This window comes from Polyodon spathula, chromosome 7, assembly GCF_017654505.1.
Source record: "Polyodon spathula isolate WHYD16114869_AA chromosome 7, ASM1765450v1, whole genome shotgun sequence".
NCBI lineage: Eukaryota > Metazoa > Chordata > Actinopteri > Acipenseriformes > Polyodontidae > Polyodon > Polyodon spathula.
In genome coordinates, this window is record NC_054540.1 from 33,885,621 (window position 1) to 33,910,959 (window position 25,339).

Consider the following 25,339-nt stretch of genomic DNA (forward strand, 5'->3'; position numbering starts at 1 on the left):
ATGTAAACGAACGATCGGTCTCATGAAAAGTACATCACAACGACCTTCATGTAAAAAACTGTGATATACTGATGGACACACAGGCATCCATTCCACATACCTACAAGAGCGTGGGCTATCAAATACTCTTAGCAAGTTTCATAACAATTGGATAAGCTATAAGTATGCATGTCCATGGTCTACTCTAGAATATAAAAAGCAGGCAGTGGCTTGTGGGATAGACTGCACCTCCATTTTCTCTGTTGGCTGCTCTCTGCAGATGATCCAGATGCTGGGAGAGTTCGGGGAGCTTGATCCTCAGCAGGTCTCTGAACACAGCCATGTCCACTGATAAAGCACGCAGGTTATTGGCAAAGTAGCTGTCAGGTAGAACCTTGTCAATCAGGTATATCATAACCTGGAATTACATCAAAAAATAGCTCAAGCAGGCAACAGGAGAAGACAAAGGGCTATACTGGGTTTGATTCTGATTTATAATATTTTTCTCCCCATTCTTGAATTAACTCAATGTTACACGATGAAAAACAAAGCTCCTTGAGTGTGCTTAAGGGGACTTGAAATATATAACTTAGCTGTTGTAGTTTTGTAAAGGTGTTTTATGCTTTTTAAAAAAAAAAAAAAAAAAAGGTGTTCATTAAAGACTGGAGGAAAATATGGCCCAATATCAGTTTCATTGGCCTCGGCAAAAAAAGACACCCAGACCTTGAGCGCCTCTCCCTCGTTGCCCTCCACGACCTCCAGGATGAGCGCGGCAAGCACATTGAAGCCCTGGCAGTATCCCACGGCCTTGTTCCAGCGAGCGTAGGCCAGCAGCACCCTCTTGAGCCCAACGCGGTCCTGCTCAGCCTCCTGCCCACAGTACGAGCTGCAGCCTGTCCGGTGCAAGTCCTGGAGCAGCCACAACACAAGAACAGGCCTTCTATTATATACTGTTAGCACAAGCTGGCATCAGTTTTACCCAGTAACCTAAAGCACCAATCAAATCGATCCACTGGTCTGGGGAAGACCGCTCTGTCAGGGACATTTGGGAGAGAACATTTCTATATGTGCCGCTGAAACCATCCCAACCCCAGCTTGGGAATCCCTTTCTTAAATCTGTATTAACTTTCAGTTCGCAGTTCTTTCTGTCACACCTTTTTCCCCTCGGCCTGCTTTTTGTTCGTTGGCTTTTTAAAATAAAGTCATTGTTCACTCCCACAATTGAGAGGGGACCCAATTCAAGGAATCTTCCGATACATATCAATCTCTTGTATCTGTAGTCTGTGTTAGTTTCATGGTTAGTTACCAGGATCCCTTAGAAATACTTACCACGGTAAATTAGCATGGTAATTCTGCAGTTTTCCCATGCTTTTGCCTTTTTTATATGAATATGTTTTACCACACCCCTCTGTGCTTTGCTTTACAATGCTTACCTATTGTTCACTTTATTAAGTAATTGAGAAAAATGACAGAAATCTTAAAACTGTACTGGAACAGCTTGGGTTTATATGGTTTTTGCAATCAATTACATGGTTTTAAGTGAGGGAGAACGAACGCAAATGGCATTTGGAGTGGCCTAGAAGTACTTAAAAGCCTAGGTTAGGACAACTGTACAGTGAGAATTCAATAATCCGATCAATGGCAAAGGTTTTATGTTGACTGCATTAGTCTTCATTTTACATTTGCTAATGCAACGTTCTGTATTTGCACTGAAGTGCAACTGCGGTACATCAAACTAAGCATTCTATTATTAGCTCCACTGTATCCATGGCAGCAGAGAGGAGCAGTCATGTCCTTTGATTCCACGCACTGAATTAGAGTCTGAAAATGACTCAGGCAATATTCCATCTTAGTTAACAAACACGAACCCCTGGACCTGTTCTGCTTCACGCATTGACATTGCAAATACAGGAACCTGAAGGACATGAGAAGGACTATCAGTACAGCTGCACTGTATACAATGAGACTAAACGGAAAACAAGCCCAAACAAGCACACTTTGTAGAATAAAATGCATGTGTACAGCATGTCCACAGAGCCTCAAGATCACTCATGTAGTGGGGACATGGCCTAAGTATTCACAGGTTTTACAATGGTATTGTTCAGCCTGCTTGAAAAACCAAGCTTGATATTCCTGAAATGGATTATTTAACAGCAGTAAAAGAACAGTTTCAGGAATGTTTCATATGTTTTACTATATTTGCAGAGCAAAGCTGTAGTAATGCTGAAGCACTTAAAATAAGTATATAATAACACAATCATCAATTAAAAAATAAACAGTGTGTGTGTATTTATATATAAAGAATCAGTAATAAAAATGACTGCTAACCAAAACACAATAGGAACTAACTTAACAGGCTAACTTGGCAGAATATTATTTATTAAACACATAATCAGAATTAAGCAAGTTGTCCACATGTGTCTTTATTTTATTTGTGTATAATAAATGGCTGTGCTGTCAATTTACTGAGCACACTGCTAGTTTTGTACTCTCGGGACGATTTAAACAGTTTTACTGTTTCTAACGGGAACAAAACATTAAGGCTGAAAAGTGGGACAATCCCAGTTTTCCCAGGATGCCTAGTAATCCCGTCCACAAGTGCCTCTTTCATCAGTCTTGAATCCTCAGCTGTAAACCACTCATAGTGATTGCCATCTCAGCAGTGTTAGAACATATAAAGTCACTAGCTAAAAACATTTGCCAATTTGCCCTTTTGTTCACCGGACGAGTTATGCACAAGGATTTTTCTTTTACCACAACACAGACGATAGCATCAGCCAAAGCCATTGCCTACTTGACTTTCTTCCAATGTTTACCTTGACTATCTGTATTCCCATGGTGTCATCGTCAGGATTGCTGTGGTCGTTGAAGGCAAAGCGCATGGTCTTGTCCCAATCTATGGAGATGGTGTGGAGATACTGATCCGCTAGTGTCAACCAAACCTGAGCAAGAGAAAACAAGTCATTACTATATTCATAAGCCTGCTCCCGCCCCTCTGAACCCAAGCCATAGCAAGCAGGTATAGGCAATGCAATGATCTAAACAGTGGCTGATTTGTATTTTGCTGCCCTAAAATGTATAAACCTGATTTGTTGCAAATCTCATTTCTGTGTATTTGCATTGTATGCAGTAATGTTAATAAGTGGATCAGGTCAGGCTCCTGAGTGGCGCATCCAATAAAAGCATTCCATGTGGAGCGCAGGATGTGCCCTATAGTCTGGGGATTGCAGGTTCGAGTCCAGGCTATGTCACAGTCGATCGTGACTGGGAGCTCCCAGGGGTTGGCGCACAATTGGCCAAGCACTGCCCAGGTAGGGAGGGCTTAGGTCAGCAGGGGAATCCACAGCTCAAAACGCATCAGCAACCCCTGTGGCAGATAGGGCGCCTGTGGTTCAGCAGTGGAGCCTCCAGATCTGTGTTGTCCTCCGGCTCTATAGGTCTGGTGGCCTCGCTGTGGATCCGGAGTGTGAAAAATGACGGATTGGCAGGAGCACGTTTCAGAGGACGTGCGCTCCGTTCCCAGATGCGGCGGCGGGGTTGCAAGCGGTGAGCCGAGGATACAGATAATAATTGGGGAGAAAACCAGGGTAAAAAATTGGAGACGACTAAATTTATAAATATAAAAAATCTAAGTGGGTCAGTAATCTATCCTGGGGGAAATCCCAACAGGATCAATATCAGCGGTACTGGATCTAGCATTTTTGCTTTTAGACCTAACGTAGGCCTGCCGATATACTTCAGGTTCTTATCTGCTTGTGGGTTTCATGCCTTATTGTTGGTGTTTTTAGCTGCATGCTGACCTTTGCCTAGCTGTCTTCTAACATAATCTTCAGGTCTGAACAATAGCAGCTGCAGGCCAACTAATCTGATCAACAGAAGTGACAAAAAACACAGGCTAAAATATATTATTACAGAACAGGAAATAACTTTTTTATTGTACAAGTTATGTACAGAGAGGTGTTTTTTTTTGTTTTTTTTTTTGCAACAACAAATACATGTTTTCTTCCCCATATGGTTCATCATTTGCAATCTGTATAATCTTTGCTTGTCAGACAAACATGGGATCCACTGAGATCCACCTCAAATGAAGCCCTGATTAATACACAGTTAAAGATCTAAATTCTGCCACTGCTCAGACCACTGAAATAGATATCGGGTTACCAGATTTCCAGAGTGAAATACCCGTTATGTTTTTTTATCAATTCATTGAAGCTGTAGCAACTCTGAGGCAGTTAAAATAAGAATATAATAACAATCATATTTAAAAATGAAACATTTGGAGTATATACACACACACACACACACACATATATACATTATTTTATATATATATATCCCTCCTAAAGTCCAACTTCCACTGCCTCAAAGAGGCAGGAGGGTGACAACTGGTTCTCCAGACAAAGTACAGTGGGATACTCGCCAACCCACCCAATGATGAAAGCACAGACAAAAACATGGCCCTCGCTGCCCGGAGGCTGTATTGCCACAGACCAAGGCAGCAGCCGGTTAGGCATGAAGGCTGCCACAGAATACTGACCCTGGCCACATACAACTTCAGACCTCTTCCAGGTGAAGTAAGACTTGAAGAGTTGGAAGAATAACTTGGAGGAATGATGTCTCATTTGATAGGACTAAGCGTATGACGAAAAGACGAAGGACTACTAGAACTTCTGTTCTACCGAGGCACTACGGACAGACGAACAGGAGGCGTGGATTAATCGGGAATCAAGAATAATGTAGTAGAGATTGACAGCATGTCAGAGAGGTCCGAAAGACTGACAGTGAAAGTTTCAAGGAAGTATGAACTTCAGATCATCCAAGTATATGCACCAAGCTATTCGGATGAAGAAGTCGAGGATTTTTATGAAGTAGTCCAAGAACTACATGAAAATGAGAAGATCCACTATAAATTCATCATCGGTGACTTCAACACCAAAATAGGAGCCCAGCAAGAAGATGAGAATTCGATAGACTAGTTGAACTTGCAGCAAACAAATTATCATGAACACCTTCTTCCAGAAGAAATCCATCAAGAAATGGACATGTGGAGTACCCAACGGACTGAAGAATGAAATTGACTACATACTCGCCAAGAAGAAGCACACCATATAAGAAGTCTCAGTACGAAACAATTTTAACACAGGAAGTGACCACAGACTTGTAAGATGCAAAATACACCTAAACACAGCCCTGGGGAGAGCGAAACTTGTGATGATGAAATTCAACACAATCAACGTAGAAATGCTCCAGAAGCAAAGCCTGGTGTTTCAGTTGAACTGAAGAATAGATTCAGTGCTCTTCAAGATCTGCAAAAAGATTAAGCAAATCGAGGTAAACAAAATCAATGAGGAAGTGTCACAAAGACCGCCGGAGTGGGGGACGTCCGACCAGAAACGAAAAATAAACAAAGAGAGAGATGGATTTTGGTGGAGCTGAGTGAATGGCTTCGCTCAGCATTTAATGAGTGAACAGAACAGGCAGAAAATAAACGGTTGTAACAAACACAAACAGGACCTGGCACATTCGCCAAAATAAATAGACAAACAAAAACGGACTAACGATACACAAAACAGGGTGAGCAGATATTTTAACTATTATTCTTACAATTATTCACTATTACCTCTGTCTCCTATCCCGTTCTCCACTCACTGAACACACAACCCCGAGTATATGAAAGCATGCTGCTTTTATGCAGCTATACCGAGGCTCAATCTCTAATCAATCATTCAACTGGAGTTGCGGTACAACTGCACATTAATTAATAAAGTGCAATTCCCTGTGCTCACATATTACATTTTACTTGCACGTGAAGTGCTGTGCAATCCTTGTGCCTAAATACAAATATACATTTTAAACACTTGTGTTACACAGACCCGTTTATATCCCATGTACCGATGACTATACACCAACATTAACACACCACACGCAACATATAACAGAAAATACACATGGGGCGGGCACTTCATCACAGGAAGTGACGCAAGTAATTGCAGAAACAGCAAAAACATCGCTGGAACACAGAGTAAAAAATACAACCAGAAGATCACATGAAACAAAAAACATGGAGAACGGAAATGAAACAAACAGCAGCTCTGAAGTCAAAGACTGAATACATTGAGCTCTGCAAGACAGTAAGGAAGAGCATTACTGATGATATATGGTTGTTCAACTGTAGGTTGGTAGAAAGCAAAACAAAGGCTAATCAACGGGGAAAAAATGAGTTTTAGCAATCAAACAAGATGATGGGACTAGCATCAAGAACCACAAATTGATTTAAGACTTATAGAAAATTATATCAAGATGAAAAGAGCGATGTTGCAGATTATGAAGACGAGACAGAAAAAACGCAACCAGAGGTAGAAGTTCCAGACGTTCTACTTGAAGAAGTGAAGCATGCTATCAAACATGTGAAGAAAGGAAAGGCACCCGGAGGAAATGGCATAACGATTGATATCACGAAAGAAGGTGAAAAACTGACAAAAATACTGTTGCATATTTTTACAGATTGTATTAAAGCAAAAGAAAGTGCCAAATGACTGGAAAAACGCATAGGTGATACTTTTACATAAGAACGGAGACAAAGAAGACCTCAAGAACTACAGACCTATTTAGCTTACTTCCTATAATCTACAACATTTTTATCAAGATACTCGCCAACAGACTTCAAGATAAATTTGACTAGGCACAATCAAACGAGCAAGCAGAATTCAGGTGTGGATCTGGCACAATGGATCATCTTCAAGTTGTACATCAAGCGATTCAAACCAGCAACGAGTACAAACAACCACATTGCCTGGGATTCATCAACTATTAAAAAGCCTTTGACTCTGTTTCGATCTCTAAAGATCTGTATTAAGCTCCCTGAAAAAACAAGCAATTGAGAAAACATACAGAGACTTGATCAGCACCACATATAAGAATGCAACATCCACAATAAGACTCCATGAAATAGCGACAAAATCAAGACTAAAAAAAGGAATTTGTCAAGGAGATACAATTTCCCCAAAGCTCTTCAAGGCCACCCTAGAAGACATTTTCAAAACACTGGACTGGGAAAATAAGGGGCTGAAGATCAATGGAGCCTGCTTGAATCACTTAAGATTTGCTGATAACATCCTCATTTACAACATGCCCAGAAGAATTACAAACAAGAATACAAAAATTATATGATGCTAGCATAAAAGCGGCTTTAAAAATGAACCTGAAGAAGACTCAAGTCATATTCAATAAATATACCATTAAATAGGCAATTGAAGTCAATGGGATCAAGCTTGAAGAAGTCAATAACTACTGTCACAGAGACGGCCGAAGTGGGCGGCGTCAGAACCAGGAAGGAATGAAATACACAGACAGGACAGATGAAATTAAATGATGATGGTGCTTGCTTGCGCTGGTTTATTGAAAATAAAAGGGTTTAAACAAACAAACAGAAACAGGACACGGCACTCTACGCCAAAATAAAAGAGACAAACAAAAACAGACTATACTTAACAAAACGGTGCACGGACAGACACACTGACAAACACGGCGAGTTGATAAATTAACAAGTATCGTGCTGGTCCCACCAGCAGGCAATAGCAATTGTAAATTATTTCTCCTCTCTCTCCCGTTCTCCACTCACCGAACACCCAACCGCCAGTATGTGAAAACGTGCATCTATATATACTGTTGTGCTGGGATTCAATAACTAATTAATTATTCACTTGAATCCCAGCAAGTGAACTAATTATGTGCAACCTCGTGCTCACATATTAACTACTTTAAATGTATGTTAAGTGATGTACAATCCTGTGCCTAAATACAAATATACATTTTAAACACTCGTGTTACAGACCCGTTTATATCCCGTGTACCAATAACTATACACCAACATTTAACAAACCACACGCAACATAACAGATAATATACACACGGGCGGGTACTTTGTCACACTACGTATACTTATGACAGTTAGTTTCAGCAACAGAGAACATAAATGTGCAAAATCAACAGAAGAGCAAAAATGGGCGGGAGTGCCTTTGGAAGATTAAGCATGGTTCTGAAAGGGATAAATACCCTTATGCCTCAAGAGGAAAGTCTTCGACCAATGCCTGCTGCCAGTGCTAACTTACGGATGCAAAACCTCAATGCAAAAATGACTCCAAAATTACAAATGACTCAATAGAGTATGGAAAGATGCATGCTGGGAATAATAATAAGAGACAGGAAAACGAAGGAATGGATAAGAGAGCAAACAAAAAGTACTCAATGTTATTATACAAGTCAAAAAACTGAAACGGCAGTGGTATGAACATGTAGCAAGAAAAACAGACCATCGCTGGGCCAAGCAGATAGTAGACTGGATCCCAAGAGATATAAAGCTACCAAGAAGACGGCAAGATGAAGTTAGGAAACAGGCCCGAGAAATGTGGATGAGGGATGCAGCAGACAGGCTTTTGTGGAAGAATCTTGGGGAGGCTTTCATCCAGCAGTGGATTGAAAAAGACTGAAAAAGATATATATATATATATATATATATATATATATATATATATATATATATATATATATATATATATATATATATATATTAAATCAGTTATGTCTATCTATCTATCTATAAAAAAAAGTCAGGGAAAGTAATGCGTTGTGATTTAAACTCAACAGCCTGTTCAGTAATGTTTTAATAGAATAAAACCTGTATTTAAAGCTAGTCTTTTGATTGTTTTATCTTTCATGTATCTTTTAAAGTGGGAGTGGTTTAAAACCTGTAGCAGTTGCCAGCTCCTTTTGAGTACTTTCTGTCATACACTGTGCTGGTCCCACCTGCTTCATACTATTTAGACCAGAGGCAGCCAGTACAGTTGAAAGGTCACTGAATCATATGATTTTTTTTTAGAATCGTGAAGTATTCAAATGTGCAATTAGGCTCAAATAATGCAGAGATTGCAGGCTTCAGCCTTAGAGACTAAACTGCTTCCCCCTCAACCCCTAAGATAAAGGGTGCTCCCTCCAGTCCAGGGCAGGCTTAAGGCATGGAGACTGAACTCCTCCCTCCTCACCCCATCAATAGAAGAGGTGAATTACTGTATATGAAGAAGGTACTCACCCTTTTCCTCCACTCTTTTGGGATTCCAGTGGGTAGCCTGGCCACAGCTTTGAGCGCATCATACCACTGCAGAACACAAGAGGCGATAGAGAGGTCTGAACACTGAGCGGGTATTTATACAAAGATGGCATTTATGCAAAAAATATATATTGCAGACATTTTTAAATGACAAACACTATGTTTTTTTCTTGAAATACATATAACTATTTCCAGTAAACATTACCTACTATGAACTTATTTTTATATACATATGGGTACATGTGTGTGTGTGGATGGATAGATAGATGACACACACACACATTATGGTAAACAGGTATTATTATTTGTTTAAAGATTTCTTATTGCTGTCTGGGTTTTTTTTTCAAACATTATTAGTGAACTAAGTTTCCAAATCCTTCCAGATATTTCAATGCTGCACTTTCAATGCATACCGCATTCTTCCTGAAGAGATATCAGGAAGACAGAGACCCTGAAACGCCAGGCAATAGAAAAGCAGAGAGTGGATATTGCGGTGCAGGGTTGTCTAGGGGAGTTTTACTCTCTGCATCTATTTTCAGATTATCTATGCAGGGACACTAAGCTATTTAGTGAGCACAGGGTGTGTGTGTGGTACAGTGAGCAATTAAGTAGTGATAGCACTAGTTCATTCCTCTGTCCCAATACTCGGAAAGTAATGTATATTAACAGAAATTAAAATTACAAGAGTTATTTATCGAAGAGAAGACCTTTTATAAACCTAATGAAAGAACGGGTGAATTTACCTGCTGGAATCCATTTTTGCCCAGTGAAGGTTCAATAGTAAACTTCAGTCTAGTATCGACTCCTGGGAAATAGAAATATCACAAAACCAATATAAATCAAACTGAAAAGGCAGGTGGTGGACAAGAAAATTAAAACACCATCCATATACAGCACATACTTTTGTTTTAAATGTGCTTTCCTTACATTCAATATTTATTTTAAATGGTATGAATATTAAAGATGACATGTTTAAGTAAACGTAACAATTCTGATAGCATTAACAATACTCTGAAAAACCTACATAGCACTGGTTTTTAATAAATCAACAAAGTGTATGCCTTCCTGTCGGTGGAATGACTACTTGTCTCAAGAACGCATCTCAGCACGCACCAGAGAACGGCAACATAGGCACTGGAAACGTAACTTGAGACTCTGATAGGGGCTGTTGTGTTGTGTTCGACTGGCAGGTGCTTCTGCGTACAAGCTTGTACAAAATTACAGATTATTCCCAAGAGGCTGTGTTATAATTGATGACACTGAACAAGAAATGCCTCTATAAAAATGTAAAACCTTGCCAACTTATGATAAGCCAAATCAGTGCCTTTTTGACTGTGAAAGGTGTTAGGGCAAGTGTTTATTATTTATTTTATCATCCCTTGCTGGGAATATTCAAATAATCACAAGCTACCACTGGTTTACAGCGGTAACATATTGCATTGGAGACCCCCCACCCACCACCCTGCAACATGATACTCAATAAACACCACAGTGCCTGCACACGTCAGGCCATCCGGCCATACTACAACAGAGCTATTGTTAGTTTAAACTGCGTCTTCCGCAAAACCTTAACAACAACCATTACCTACATCTCCATCAGGGCCGGCCTTAGGGCAAGGCAAGCAAGGCGCAGGCCCAGGGCCCCACACCTAAGGGGGCCCTGCGCACGTCACAAATTGCTTAGACTCTGAAGATGTCATACAGTCTGCCACAAACCGCCAAATAAAAATCTGCTTCAGGAAGCAAATTAATCCATATCAGACTCTTCACAATAACCATCATCTCCAAAATATTGATTTCTGCTTACCAATGTAACGTTACCACATTTGCAGTTTCTGACTGACAAAGTGGACATCCTCATGTGAGTGTACTCGATCATAAGAAATTTACGTAATGCTTTATAGTGCGTGTCATAAATTAATATTTAATAGATATGCAATTGCATATTAATGTTAAACTTATATTTAATAAATATGCAATTGCATGTTAAATTTACATAAATTTATTCCTTGTTACTTTATTGTATTTTCAATAAGGATATGTAAATAATGGGAAATTATTACACATTTTCAAGGTTAACAAAACGTAATATGAATGGAGGTGATATGCACTTACATTTTCAATCGACATTTGGTTAACATTTAGCAAGAAACCAGCTATTGAGTATTTATTAAATATTGATTTAATATGCAATTGCACATCTATTTAATATTAATTTATGCCACAGAATATAAACCGTTACCAAAATGTATTTTTAAAAATGCAACTTCTAAGGGTTAGCTGTCTGGTAGACTAATCAATAGCCTGTGCCTCTTTACTCCTCTTTATTCCACCGAAGAAAACCAAGACACAGCGCAGGAAAGTGCAGCATCGTCTTCTAAAGTTTTACTGGAGTCTTTTCTTAAAGTGAATAGGCTACTATTAATCGATAATGAAATCGAGACTGTGTATTAAAGTAAGACGGACCACCACACCAACGGTCTGAATAGGTATCTGCAACAAATTACATGTTTGGAATCACACTCGTAAATGCAGCGTGGTATAAACCAAAGCAGCTTCGTGGCTGGAATATTCAGAAAAAAACGTTATGATGTTTTGTTGGACATGTTGTTTTAGTGTAATTTACACAGCAACAACTAAAGAGCTCTCAAAAATGTGCAGTTTCCAAATGTGAAATGTTACACGTGGATTTGAGAAGTAGATCATTCAAATCTAATTTTAGTCTTATATAAAAAGGATAACAGTTGCAAACATTTTTTATTTCACTTAAATGACAGCACACATGCAGTATGGCTTGCCTACTTGATTACTGAAGGTGAGCAGTAGTCTACCGTTTTATTGATCTAATGTGTGGGTTTTTTTGTTTTGGGTTTTTTTTTTGTTTTGTTTTGTTTTGTTTTGGGGGGTCACCGCCTAGGGACCCACACAAACAATACACGATTATACAGCAGCCTTGAAGTCGCAGTTAACATACCAGTTATTGTGTTCTGTTGAAGTCGCTGTCCAAAACAGCAGTGCTGAATTTATTCCGTTTAACGCTGACATCCGGTCTAGTGTACAAAGGGGAAACGACAACAAACAGGAGCAACTCGGTTAAAATCAGCTCATAGCAAACCAAAAGCTGCTTTTTTAATGTTGAGTTTAGCGTATCTGTACAGAATCAGTTTATCATTAAACATTAAGCGCGGGTCTGGTTTGTTTTCAAGCAAAGGGCTCATGCCCCCGGGGCAGCCATTGTTGTCTTTTCTCAATATCCTGCCGTGCTGCTATCAGCACCTGGCTAGTGTTTAATCAAAAGTGTTAAACACCATGAACCTCAGAATTGAAAAATATGGTATTACCTGCTTCCATGACAGTGGTTATTTGGTTGTTACAATCTCTGAGCACAACATGGAAGCAGATTTACATTCATGTTTCCTGCCTGTTTTCGTTGAACTCAATAATTCCGTTCCCAATGCTCTAGAAGGATTACACGATTACAATCTCTGGGGCCGGGGGGGGGGGGGGGGGACCTCCTTGTTCATAGGGATTGTTGTACTTACATCTATTTGTTCAGTGTATGGGATTGTGCACACTTTCTGAACATACAGAAAATATAAATTTAATACGCTGAAGAGATTAATAAAACTAGGACGTTTTTAAGAAGAATACGATAAACAACGACTTCGTCAAAACATTGATATAGGATAACGGCCCGTGTCAAATGTGTATATAAAACGTGTTACTATTTACTTTGAAAATCGACACGTATGTGATCTATTTAAGATACTGCAATTTGTAAAGTGGCATATATAGGTATTCGCAACACAAATATAAAACATGTATCGAATATTTTATGACATAAGAAAGCAAATCACCTGGTTCTAAAGTGCACAGCAGGCGTGGCGCAGACCTGGAAATGCAGCTCCTCTTCTTAAGCACATTGCTGATGATACCACTAACCCCACCTGCATTCTGCCTTTTCAAACAACTCCTGGACCGTTTGCAAGAGGGTAGCCTGCCCTGCTTCATGGAGGTGAGGATCGGCGGGCAGGTGAGGTTTCCTCCAAATATATATTTAGTACTGAAGGACAACCGCGTAGTCTTATCCCGTTCTCTGCACGTCAAACCAGTCCAAAAATCCAAGGCTATTCCAAATGATCAGTGCATTAATATATTTGCATTCGATTTCCCTAATCCACTTATATAGAGAGAGATTTTTTTTTAATACTTGAAAGAAAAAAATACGTCGAACTGTGTATGGCTCAAAGAAAACGAAACGCGAACTTCACAAGCCAAAAGTGAGTTATTTCACAGACGAGTCTTTCCCAACAGCATCTGCAGTGCAGCAACGCAAAAGAACCTCATAGAAACCGTTCGTATACACCCACTTCTATCTACAGCGTCATCGAATTGGAGAGAAAATCAAACACGTAGCCCTGTGAACTGGAATCGCCTGTTCTCGCCACCACCACAAATTCACCGTCCACTTTTACTAAACTCAGTGACAACGTGTTGGATCTTTCTAAAAACCTACTAATTGCCTAACTTTTATTTTCCGAAAACATTGTTTTACGCTGACCTGGCGTGTTATAATGATCTGTTCGTCGTGAGAATATATTGGCATTCATAAAACAAATGGAATCAATAATAAAATCTATAGATGTATTATAATAAATGCTTATTCATATACAATAACAGTAATACCAACAATAATACTACTAATAATAGCAATCACAACCCTAACAATACTGTAATATCAATATGCGAAGGTACTGCTATAATGCGAGATCAGTTCATTGCCCTGTGTCGAGGTGTTGCCCGGCTCGTCTGGATATCCAGCTGGCTGTCTTGTCCTCCTCGTCTAACCCAGGACCTCGTCTCCGCCTCTGACGCTCCCGCTACTGCAGTATTACCCAGTTTTTTGTTTTTTTTTTTTTTTTAATTTTTTTTTTTTTTTTTTTTAATTCAGGACCTTTAATTTGTTCTCATACGGAGTCTTTATCTATTCTTAATATCCTACAGAAATTAATTATAGGATGTCTTTAATTTGTTCCCACATCTAGACGACAACGGACATTGACACTGTACATTTGTTGTGCTATAGCATAATAATAATAATAATAATAACAATAATAATAATAATAATAATAATAATAATAATACACAAACTGTCTAAGTGGCCCATCTGCTCACTAGATATGAGATTTCTGTGGTTTCCTATCTCCGAACCAGTACTGTACACTAAATACCCATGAACACTGCACATCAGGACAGAATGTGAAAACATCTCCATGGATATTCTGATCAATGTCCCAGCTGACTGGAATCAAATAACTACCCTGTGTCAGGCCAATGGCAAGTCTGTGCTCCCCTGGCTGCATGACTCACCCTTCACATCACATGGCCATCCCTTTACCAGGTGAGCCCTCAGGGGCACATTCATTCCACTTTCTTTAAAACCCCCAAAGGAGGTGAATCCCACATCTTGAAACCTCTTTGCCAACATGTTGACACTCCTGCAACTACTGCAGCAGTAGAAACGAAAGCCCATTTATAGCCCAGGAATCCAAACAAACCTGTCAGTGACATTCATACCTTTCCATGGCTGTAAATTCCAAATCAGAATCATCAATAACTTGAAAAATTAAACACCATGACCTATACTCGCTGCGTGCACAGGTAAAAATACAAGATCAACAAACGGTACAGACAGATGGACAGCTGCCTTCATATATCCCCAGATTCCTACATAAACCAAGTTTCATCACAACTGAATTCTCTAGATGTGCGTAAAAAATTGACATATGGACACAGACTGAGACAGGCAGGCATATGGATGTCTCCACATACCCACAGATTCTCAACGACTTGTGGAAAGAAAGCCCATTGCAAGTTTCAACACAATCAGACAAGCAGTTCACGAGACATATGCAATTATAACTATTGTAACTTGGGCATTTCAAATAGCAGGGATGGGAATAAGACTGCCTTTGCATAGTAGTTTGATCCATTCCTGATTTTACTATAAGTTTAATAAGACACACCTGAGTTTGTTATCTATACAAACTGCAGCTAAATCAAGCTGGTAGTAAAATCTGGAATGGGGGAAACTTCTGTGCAATAGGCATTTTATTTCCATCCCTGAATTAGGTAGAAAAATGGGGGAAAATATATATTTTTATTCCATCAGGTTTTTTTTTTTTTTTTTTTGACACAATCTTTCATGTGAAATCCAGTTAAACTCTAATTTAAAAATAAATAAAATGTTTAGAAATCTGGACCTCTAACCATTTCAAGTGGTTAATATAAGTTGCTGCAGGTCAGTACAGCAGAGGACAAGGCTTTCTGCCCACCGTGAATTCTTCTCAATCAGAACAGCTACGCAGATCTGATGGTTTTACACTCCACCGGGCACTCTGTAAAATGGGTATAGCTTTTTTAGTGATCTCTCTCAAAATATAATCTACTTTCCCATTATCAACCACAAGGAGAAAAAATGAAATCTGTTGCTCTTTTCCAGCATTTCATATTATAGTGGTTTAAAACCTTAGAGTGCTGACCACACAATACCTCACTGCACTTTTTCTATATTGAATCACTGTGAAATACATGTAACAGGAGTCTGACTCCCATCCCTGTATACAGCAGTTTCACCCATTCTAGGTTTTAATACAAGCAGCCACAGTGTATAGGTAACAACCTCACATGAATCTTATTAACTCATAGTAAAACCAGGAATGGATCAAAATGCTATGCAATGGGAGTCTTATTTCAGAGACTTCACAAGGGGCATGACAAGCGCCAGTGCAACCGGCTGGCCCCTCAACATAGGGACTGCATTGACCAGCGTGTCCATCAGGACAGACTCACCGGGTGTGCCTTGAATGGCTATAAGCAGGTCATGCAGACGTGCGCACAGGGTTACCAGAGGGAAAAACCGGGTCATTATTTTTTCTTCAATTCAACTCTGAAGCAATTAAAATAAGTACACAATAACACAATCATAATTAAAAATTGAGTATATATACATATATATATATATATATATATATATATATATATATATATATATATATATATATATATATATATATATATATATATATATACACACACACACACACACACACATACAGTGCCTTGCAAAAGTATTCAGACCCCTGACCAATTCTCTCATATTACTTAATTACAAATGGTACTTTGAAATTTCGTTCTGTTCGATATTTTATTTTAAAACACTTAAACTAAAAATCAATTATTGTAAGGTGACATTGGTTTTATGTTGGGGAAATATTTAAGAAAAATAAATGAATCTCTACTGCATAAGTCTCAAAAGTGCAGTTTTGAAAGAAATTGTCAGTTAAATAAAGGTCTCAGTTTGCCTTCCAGGAAATTTGACACGTTTGCACTTTCTAGCTCATTTATGCCCTTTATATACCTACCTGCATACAAACCTCAGGGTGTGAGAATTTCAATTTTCAGTCTGTAAATCAGTGACAGAGGAACAATGGACACTTGTGTGAAAATGTTAGACCACTTTGTCCTTTACTTAGGCATCTTAAACAACTTCTAAAAAGTCTCATGCATTTTACTGCGTGTGGCTATGTGTTCCTTTTCTCTCACTGTATTTAATGAAATGCATGTGTGGCTTATTAAAGTCATCAGTTAAATTAGACAGTCACTAATTTAACCGATTAGCTTGTCAAAATAGGTAGTGGTATGATGTCATATGTATTAGCCAATCAAAGCAACAGAAGCAATGGGGTGTTCTAATAAAATGTGCACCATGCTGTATGTGCGTGTCATGAAGAACAGAAGGAATATTTCTGTTAGCTACAATCACTTTGAATACAAGGATGACATAGTTGATAGAAAGCATCTCTTGAAAAAGGGAAGATATTTTTCTTGCATGCCAAGTATCAAACCAACTGCTGTCGGGGCAGAAAAGACTGCTTCACGCCATACACATACAGCAGTGTGCACATTTATTAGAGGAAGCATGCTTTCAGGATGAAACTGCTGCTTACTGTACTGTACCTGGTTCTACACAGTGCTGCCCTGGCTGCATGGTGATGAAAAAGGAAACACAAGTTAAATATTTCAGATCTGCAATTTTCTGTTTTCAGAAAGAACATCTGGAGAGCCAGTCAGTGAAAATGGAGGAGGGCAGAGAGAGAGAGAGAGACCCAATAACCCTAAAATATAATTTGCATAATCTAGTCATTAGAGTGTACGCCGAGCCACTCAGAACGTACAACCCAACCCTTTTCATATCACTTCAAAAGGACGGAGTGAAATTGGGACATTATCATTATGGGTGCAGTGGCATAAACAACCAAGTGATCTGAGGCAATGCAGTAGTATCTGCTGCCTAAAGCAACCTATTTTCATGTATGTTTCAAAGTGTTCAGTGGCTTCCTCTAATCAAGTTGAGTGTATTTCTTGTGCGCTCTTTGCTGCGTTTGGCTCACGAGTCTTGTCTGTCATACAGAGTGCAAGAAAAAAGTATACTCTGAACCTGATTAGAGGGAGCAACTGAACATTTACAAAAACATTAGAAGTCATTAATAAAAGGAGACAAAACCCTGACATTAACTTACTTTATCTGTTTAAACTGTTTAAAAGGTTTTGAATGCTCTGTCATTGACACTAAGTATAGTTGCTGCAAATATGTTCTAATGGGAACATGACTTCTAATGTATTAAATAACCATAGTAGCTAGTTTGGGTAAATAAATATTTAAAGAGGAGAAAACTCTGTATCAGAGTTCTCTTACCTAATGCATTCTTGCTTAGAATCACTTTGTGTCATTTTAAAACCTCTAAGTACAACTGGTTCACCACTGGTGCAACCACTAACCTGTCCCCATGCAACACTCTCCACTAATGGAGTGTTTTGAACTCATGAATGAGACACATTTCTTTCTGCTCAATGTGTTACATCTACTAGGGGAAGTGTGCAGGGGGACAGGTTCATGGTTACCCTCTGGTGTACCAGCTGCCCGTTAGCTGTGATTCGGAGACTCACGTCTTTTCTGTGACACTGCTTGCAAGCAGGCAGTTATGATGTCATTGTTCTTCTGCACTTTGTTGGCTAGCCGGTCCTTCCTCTTCACCTGGCGGACCAGCTTTGCAGACTGCACCGCGATCCGATAGTTCACTTCCTGTACAATCCTCTTCAGCTCGTCAGTATCTGAATTGGATATTAAATAGACTGTTTCAAGACACTGAATAGGCAAGACTAGGAGTGCAAAAAGAATATTTGCAAATATTATAGATAACTACAGTAGTGGAGAGTTTTGCATCAACTCAAATAGAGAGATTTTTTTTTTTTTTTAAACTATATGAACATAATTTGTTTAACATCATATAATCAAAGAAACTACAAAATGATACTACAAAAGGCTACCGGAAGCCACAGTAGTAGTACGGTATTTCATGTTAAATTTTGAAATGTCACAAGCATATGGAAAACTACAAAGTGGTAATTAATTCAACATAAATGTAACATTATTCAGCCGGTTTCACTCCACTTCATGAAGCAAAATTTGATAGAATTTTACAGGGTGATGCAACACTTTTGACCATAGCTGTACATTTATATTGTTGTTGCCATTTCTCATAGGTTTCAAAAGGTTACATGCAAAATGATGACATGTAAAGGTCAGTATATGAAAACGTACATGAAATTAAAGTGGTGGATCACTGATGTTTACATTTTCACAGCTTTGTTTTAGCCTGTGAGTAATGTTTGTGGGGGTGGGTCTTCAATGCCTCTTGTGCACTGCACAACAGATGTATTTGTCCGACAAAAGTTTCTATACAGTAGAAATTCCAAAAGAGCAGGGAAGAGGTAAACGTGATTCAAGCGTCCACCAGCATATTGTGATTTTTACATGACACATTCAAACAAAGGAAGACCCAGGTGTAATTTTCAGGTATGCGGTACAATGCTGCCTAAACAACACCTGCTAAAAAAAGCAGGGAAATGCCCACTCAAAACGTTATGTTGTTTTAACGCTGCAACGAAGGGTACATTTTGACCTTGGAAATTTCGGAACACATTACCTAAGGAAGGTTCAAACCTTCGCGTTAAAGCACAATACAGGCGGAGCTCATTTGCATACAAACTCCAGATTTAGCTGGCCAGTTAACTATTTAGTTAAATGTTAAATCTTGTTAAGAGATTTAAGATTTAGTTAAACATTTAGCTAAATGTGAAATCTTGCAATTAGATTTATAAATGATATCTGAATCTACACATTTAAAAAAAATATTTATTTATTTTCACAACATTTATAAATCTGGGGAAAAAATACAAGATTTAAAGTTAAATCTGGAAAAAATAAAAAATATTTTTTTTTTTTTTTTTTTTTTTTTTTTTTTTTTACACATTGCACACCATACACTTATTTGGATACTATACCCTGCTCCAGTTGTATGTAATGTAAATGATTTGGTAGCGGATTTTATTAATAACTTTTGTTTACGTAAGATGCATTATACAAATCAAAAGATCGAATTGTGCATGCGAGCGACATTTAAGGTGTGACTTATAGTATTCAAACATTGGGAAACAGTTTCTGTTAATAGGATGAAGAGAAAAAAACAAAACACAGTGAGTGAACCCGTTGGACAAGCCTTCAGTGTTTTTGAATCCCTGGCTAGAACACAGCCCTAGTTGTTTTCACTATTTTTTTTATGTAATGTATCACATTTTTCAACCATTGGGAAAATAACAAATGTAAATATGTATCATATGCAATACCTTGGGTCTTGTAAATTTGTTTACTTTGTGGTGACTTCTCATGTTGTCTTGTTCATAGTGAATTGTTTTTTTTTCTTTTAAGCGAAATTGGTTGTCTGTTTCCAGTTTAAGTTTGTAAAAAAAAAAAAAAAAAAAAAAAAAAAAAATGTACAATTAGCTTTAGCATTTGATTAAAATGTTCCTACAAACCTTATGACTATAGCAACTGATTGTACATGTACCAAAATATGACAGGGTACCTCTTCTGACCTTACACGGGTCAAGTTTTGGTAGGTGTACCACATTCTGACGATGTACCACTTTCTGGCCCTACACCAGTATAGAAGCATGTTTTTATTTAGATGTCACGTCATAGTGGAACTGTCCAACAACCTTTGTATGTAAGTGACCCTGCATGTCTATTAGAATGTAGATTAACATATGTGTGTATATATTAACGCTTAAAGAATAAACTGGACAGCCAACAAGGTCGGACTCCTGAACAGCGAAATGCACATTACAATAAACTATATTCAAAAAATGTACTAAACAAATAGTATAAAACATAATTTAAAGGGTTTCTGAACACTAGTAACATAATATTACACCTGGGTCTTTATAACTGCTGGGTTGGAAATTGGATCGAACTACCACGGGAGTCCTTTTGTGGTTTTACCACAAGTTTAGTATACACTGTGGATAATCAAGCTCCTATTAAAACATGGAATGGCTGAAACTGCTATGTAGTAGGAGTCTTTCTTCCCTATCCCTGCTGTACTAACTTCCTAAGTTGATAAACACGTGTCAGAATTGCAGCCACTTTTATAGTAAAATAAATAAATACCAAACAAATTTAACAAGCACAGTCTAACTTTATAAATATTATATTGATAAATTCAAAAAGCAATTATTACAGCTAGATAAATTGAGACCATAATGCATGATCCAAATTGTGATTATATAAATATATAGATAGAGATAGATATTTACCCACACACATACAGAGTGCCTATAGAAAGTTTATACCCCCTTGAACTTCACATTTTTTTGTGTCAGTGCCTCAAAGTTTCATGCATTTAAATGAGGATTTTTTTCCACTTTATTGAGAAAAAAATGATATATTAAAAATACAAAAGAAAGATCATAACTGCATAAGTCTCCACCCTCCTGAGTTCATACTTGGTGGAAGCACCTTTTGCAGCAATTACAGCTGTGAGTCTGTTGGAATCGGTCTTTACCATCTTTGCACACCTAGATTTGGCAATATTCTTCTTTACAAAACTGTTCAAGCTCTGTCAAGTTGCTTGGGGAGCGTTGATGGACAGCAATCTTCAAGTCGTACCACAAATTTTCCATTGGATTTAGGTCAGGGCTCTGACTGGGTCACTCAAGGACATTTACCTTTTTATTCCTTAGCCACTCCAGTGTAGCTTTGGTTGTGTGCTTTGGGTCATTGTAACGCTGAAAGGTGAACTTCCGTCCCAATTTCAGCTTTCTTGCAGAGGGCAGCAGATTTTCTTCAAGGACTTCTCTATACTTTGTTCCATTCATTTTCCTGACAAGTGCCCCAGTCCCTGCCGATGAGAAACATCCCCATAATATGATGCTGCCACCACCGTCCTTCACAGTAGGGATGGTGTTCTTTGGGTGTTGCGCTGTGTTGGGTTAGCGCTAAACATAACGCTTTGCATTTAGGCCCAAAAATTCAATTTTAGTTCTGTCAGACCACAAAACTTTTTGCCACATAGCTAAAGAATCTCCCAAGTGTTTTTTTGCATAAATCAAAAAGGGATTCAATGTGGGATTCCTTGACTAATGGCTTCCTTCTTGCCACCTTACCATACAGGCAAGATTTGTGGAGTGCTTTGGATATTGTTGTCACATGCACATTTTGACCAGTCTTGACCATAAAAGCCTGTAGTTCTTGCAAAGTTGCCACTGGCCTCTTGGTTGCCTCTCTGATCAGTCTCCTTCTTGCTTGGTCATCCAGTTTGGAGGGAAGGCCTGATCTAGGCAGGGTCTTGGTGGTGCCTTACACCTTCCACTTCTTAATAATCGTCTTGACCATGCTCCAAGGCCTTTGATATTTCTTTATACCCATCTCCTGATCTGTGCCTTTCAACAACTTTGTCCCGGAGTTCTTTTGAAAGCGCCTTGGTGCTCAAGGCTGAGCGTTTGCTTTGAAATGCACTACCCAGCAGAGTGAACCTACAGGAACTGCTGAATTTATCTTGAAATCACGTTAATCACTACAATTTAGCACAGGTGGAGGCTACTTAACTTGGTGTGTGATTTTGAAGGTGATTGGTTACACCTGAGCTAATTTAGGATTGCTATTACAAGTGGGGTGGACCAACCAAGCTATTTCATTTTTTATTTTAATTAAAATTAATTTTCTACAAATTTCTGGAATATTTTTTTCACTTGGAAGTTGTGGGGTAGGATTTGCAGATAAATTAAAAAAGAAAAACTATTTTAATTCCAGGTTATAAGGCAACAAAAGGTGAACATTTTGAAAGGGGGTGTAGACTTTCTACATACACACACACACACACACACACACACACACACACAGTGCCTTGCAAAAGTATTCAGACCCCTGACCAATTCTCTCATATTACTGAATTACAAATGGTACAATGAAATTTCTTTCTCTTCTATATTTTATTTTTAAACACTGAAACTCAGAATCAATTATTGCAAGGTGACATTGGTTTTATGTTGGGAAATACTTTTAAGAAAAATAAAAAACTGAAATATCTTGCTTGCATAAGTATTCAACCCCTGTGCTGTGGAAGTTCCCAGTTTGCACCGATGAAAGAAATTGCCTTAACGAGGACACAATTACCTTACCATTGGCCTCCACCTGTGAACCATTAAAGTTGCTGTCACATTTTCTGAATAAAAACCCCACTGTTGAAGGATCATTGGTAAGACTGTGAATCTGAAGGAAAATGAAGACCAAAGAGCATTCTACAGAAGTTAGAGATAAAGTAATACAAATGCATAGATTAGGGAAAGGGTACAAAATAATATCCAAGTGTTTGGATATCCCAGTGAGCACAGTTGGATCAATAATCAGGAAGTGGAAGCTGCATCACACCACCCAGGCACTGCCATGTAAAGGCCGTCCCACTCAAACAAGGAGACTTGTGAGAGAAGCCACAGAGAGGCCAACAATCACTTTGAAGGAGCTACAGAGTTCAGTGGCTGGGAGTGGAGTAATGGTGCACCAGTCAACCATATCAAGAGCTCTGCATAACACTGGCCTGTATGGGAGGGTGGCAAGAAAGAAGCAGTTACTCAAAAAGTACCATCTGAAAGCACGTCTGGAGTTTGCCAGAAAGCATGAGAGTGACCCAGCTGCGATGTGGGAAAAGGTTTTGTGGTCAGATGAGATCAAGATAGAGCTTTTTGGCCAAAACTCAAAGTGCTATGTGTGGCGCAAACCTAACGCTGCCCATGCCTCAAGACACACCATCCCTACAGTGAAGTATGGTGGTGGCAGCATCATGTTATTGGGAAGCTTCTCATCAGCAGGGACTGGGCATCTTGTTACAATTTAAGGAAGAATGGATGGAGCAAAATACAGGAAAATACTGCAAGAGAACCTGCTTCAGTCCGCTAAAAAACTGAAGCTTGGGAGGAAATTCACCTTTCAGCAGGACAATGATCCCAAGCACAAGGCCAAAGCAACATTGGAGTGGCTCAAGAACAAAAAGTGAATGTCCTACAGTGGCCCAGTCAAAGTCCTGATCTCAATCCCATTGAGAATCTGTGGCACTATTTGAAAATTGCGGTCCACAAGCGTTGTCCAACCAACCTGAACAACCTGGAGCAAATCTGCCAAGAAGAATAGGCCAAAATCACTGCGACACTGTGCAAAGCTGGTACATACTTCCCCCAAAAGACTTAAAGCTGTTACTGCAGCGAAAGGTGGCTCTACCAAATATTAGTGTGTGGGGGTTGAATACTTATGCAAGCAAGATATTTCAGTTTTTTATTTTTCTTTAAAAAATTTCCCAACATAAAACCAATGTCACCTTACAATAATTGATTTTGAGTTTAAGTGTTTTAAAATAAAATATTGATAAACAGATAAATATATTCATAAACAGCGGTGTTTACATGTCTAGGTGTAACACTGCTGTTTAGCCATTTGGAACTCTAAATAATTGTTAAACGTCGTGGGTTTAATCTGTGACGCTTTTTGCTAAATTAAATGTTTAGATTTTAAACACCAGCCCTGTTACAAACATGTACAAATGTTTACAGAGTGTTACAAATCATAAACACGTCCAAGAATCTACAAAATATACTGTTTTAGATGTTTAATTTCCTAAACACATTTACAATTGCGTAAACGCACCCACATCATACAATATATATATATATCCCCATATATATATATATATATATATATATATATATATATATATATATATATATATATATATATATATATGTGTGTGTGTGTGTGTGTGTGTGTGTGTGTGTGTGTGTGACATCCCATTGCAGCAATACGGTACCACTGTGAATTCCCCTACCTTTTTGAGCCAGATACTGCACCTGGTGTCGTTTGGTCTGCTTCTCTTGTAGCTCTTGCAGAAAGTTTGACTCTGTATTGCTCCGGCCAAGGAAAGCATCCGAACCGGACGCCTCAGTAGAGCTATCCACGCTGTCAACGCTCTTCCTGCTGTTACAGGTATAGGTGTCATACAGCTCTATCAGGAGATAATCCACAATAGAAGATCTTGGGGCATGTTTGTTTCCCGCACCCCCGTGTCTAGCGTCACAGGGATCGTCACTGTCGCTGCTAAGTCGAACTATATCCTCCGAATCGTGGTTTTGGCTCAGATGTCTGGTTGATGGAGCGCTCTGGCCGAACAGAACGGCACCCCCTTCAGACTGTCCAAACTCAGTCGGTGGAGCAGCGGCAGGTACCCACTGCTGAAACGCAGGGAACCCGTCGTAAGATGCAAAAACGTCGTTTTCCCCATTCAAACAGTTGTCATCGCAAGAAATGTCGACGTCCAAAAGTTCATTCTGGCTGAGGTGTCCATGCGACGCCATTTTTCCCACAGTGTCCCATTGGGTTTACACCTCGCACAGCGCCTAATGCAAACAATAAGCAGAAGCTACACCGGCTAGTACAGCACAAGCACTGTAACTTTTTTAATCGGCTCTAGTTTCAAAGTGCCTGCTGGAGACGGCACAGTTCCGGGTCTAACCCATTCCACTTTTGGGAAGGGTTGAATTCTTGCTCTGTTTGTATTCCTGTTTCCTTCCTGTAATTGAGAACAGCGTGGACGCCCCTCCAGCTCCAGTAGAACAGCCCGTTTATAATCCCTCGCTGCATCGACCTGTTTAGTTACAGGTGGATCACTGGAAAGGGGCAGGCACCGTGGTACACACCTGTGCAGGTAAACAAATCAAATGCGTAAAACTGACGTACTCGGTGCTGCAGAGCTCGTAGGTGCTGCTTTTGCTTCACGCTGACTCACTATTCATATTTGAACTTCGGCT

General features: G+C 39.0%; 1 protein-coding gene across 5 annotated transcripts in view; it reads right to left on the reverse strand.

The window, feature by feature from the left end:
* LOC121318561 (TBC1 domain family member 30-like) overlaps positions 1 to 24,955 on the reverse strand; it is a 45,037-nt gene extending 20,082 nt beyond the window's left edge. For 2 of the 5 annotated variants that reach the window (XM_041255359.1, XM_041255358.1), the window contains exons 1-7: positions 24,361 to 24,955; positions 18,095 to 18,259; positions 9,829 to 9,890; positions 9,068 to 9,133; positions 2,796 to 2,921; positions 703 to 888; positions 229 to 397 (exon numbers count right to left, since the gene is read on the reverse strand). In XM_041255359.1, the coding sequence (XP_041111293.1) occupies positions 229 to 397; positions 703 to 888; positions 2,796 to 2,921; positions 9,068 to 9,133; positions 9,829 to 9,890; positions 18,095 to 18,259; positions 24,361 to 24,886 (1,300 nt within the window). In that variant the 5' untranslated portion in view covers positions 24,887 to 24,955. Of the gene's footprint in view, positions 1 to 228; positions 398 to 702; positions 889 to 2,795; positions 2,922 to 9,067; positions 9,134 to 9,828; positions 9,891 to 12,059; positions 12,136 to 12,942; positions 13,985 to 18,094; positions 18,260 to 24,360 lie in introns of those variants that run through there. The other 3 variants (XM_041255362.1, XM_041255360.1, XM_041255361.1) reach the window with 3 other exon arrangements.
* Between the last annotated feature and the right edge of the window lie 384 nt (positions 24,956 to 25,339).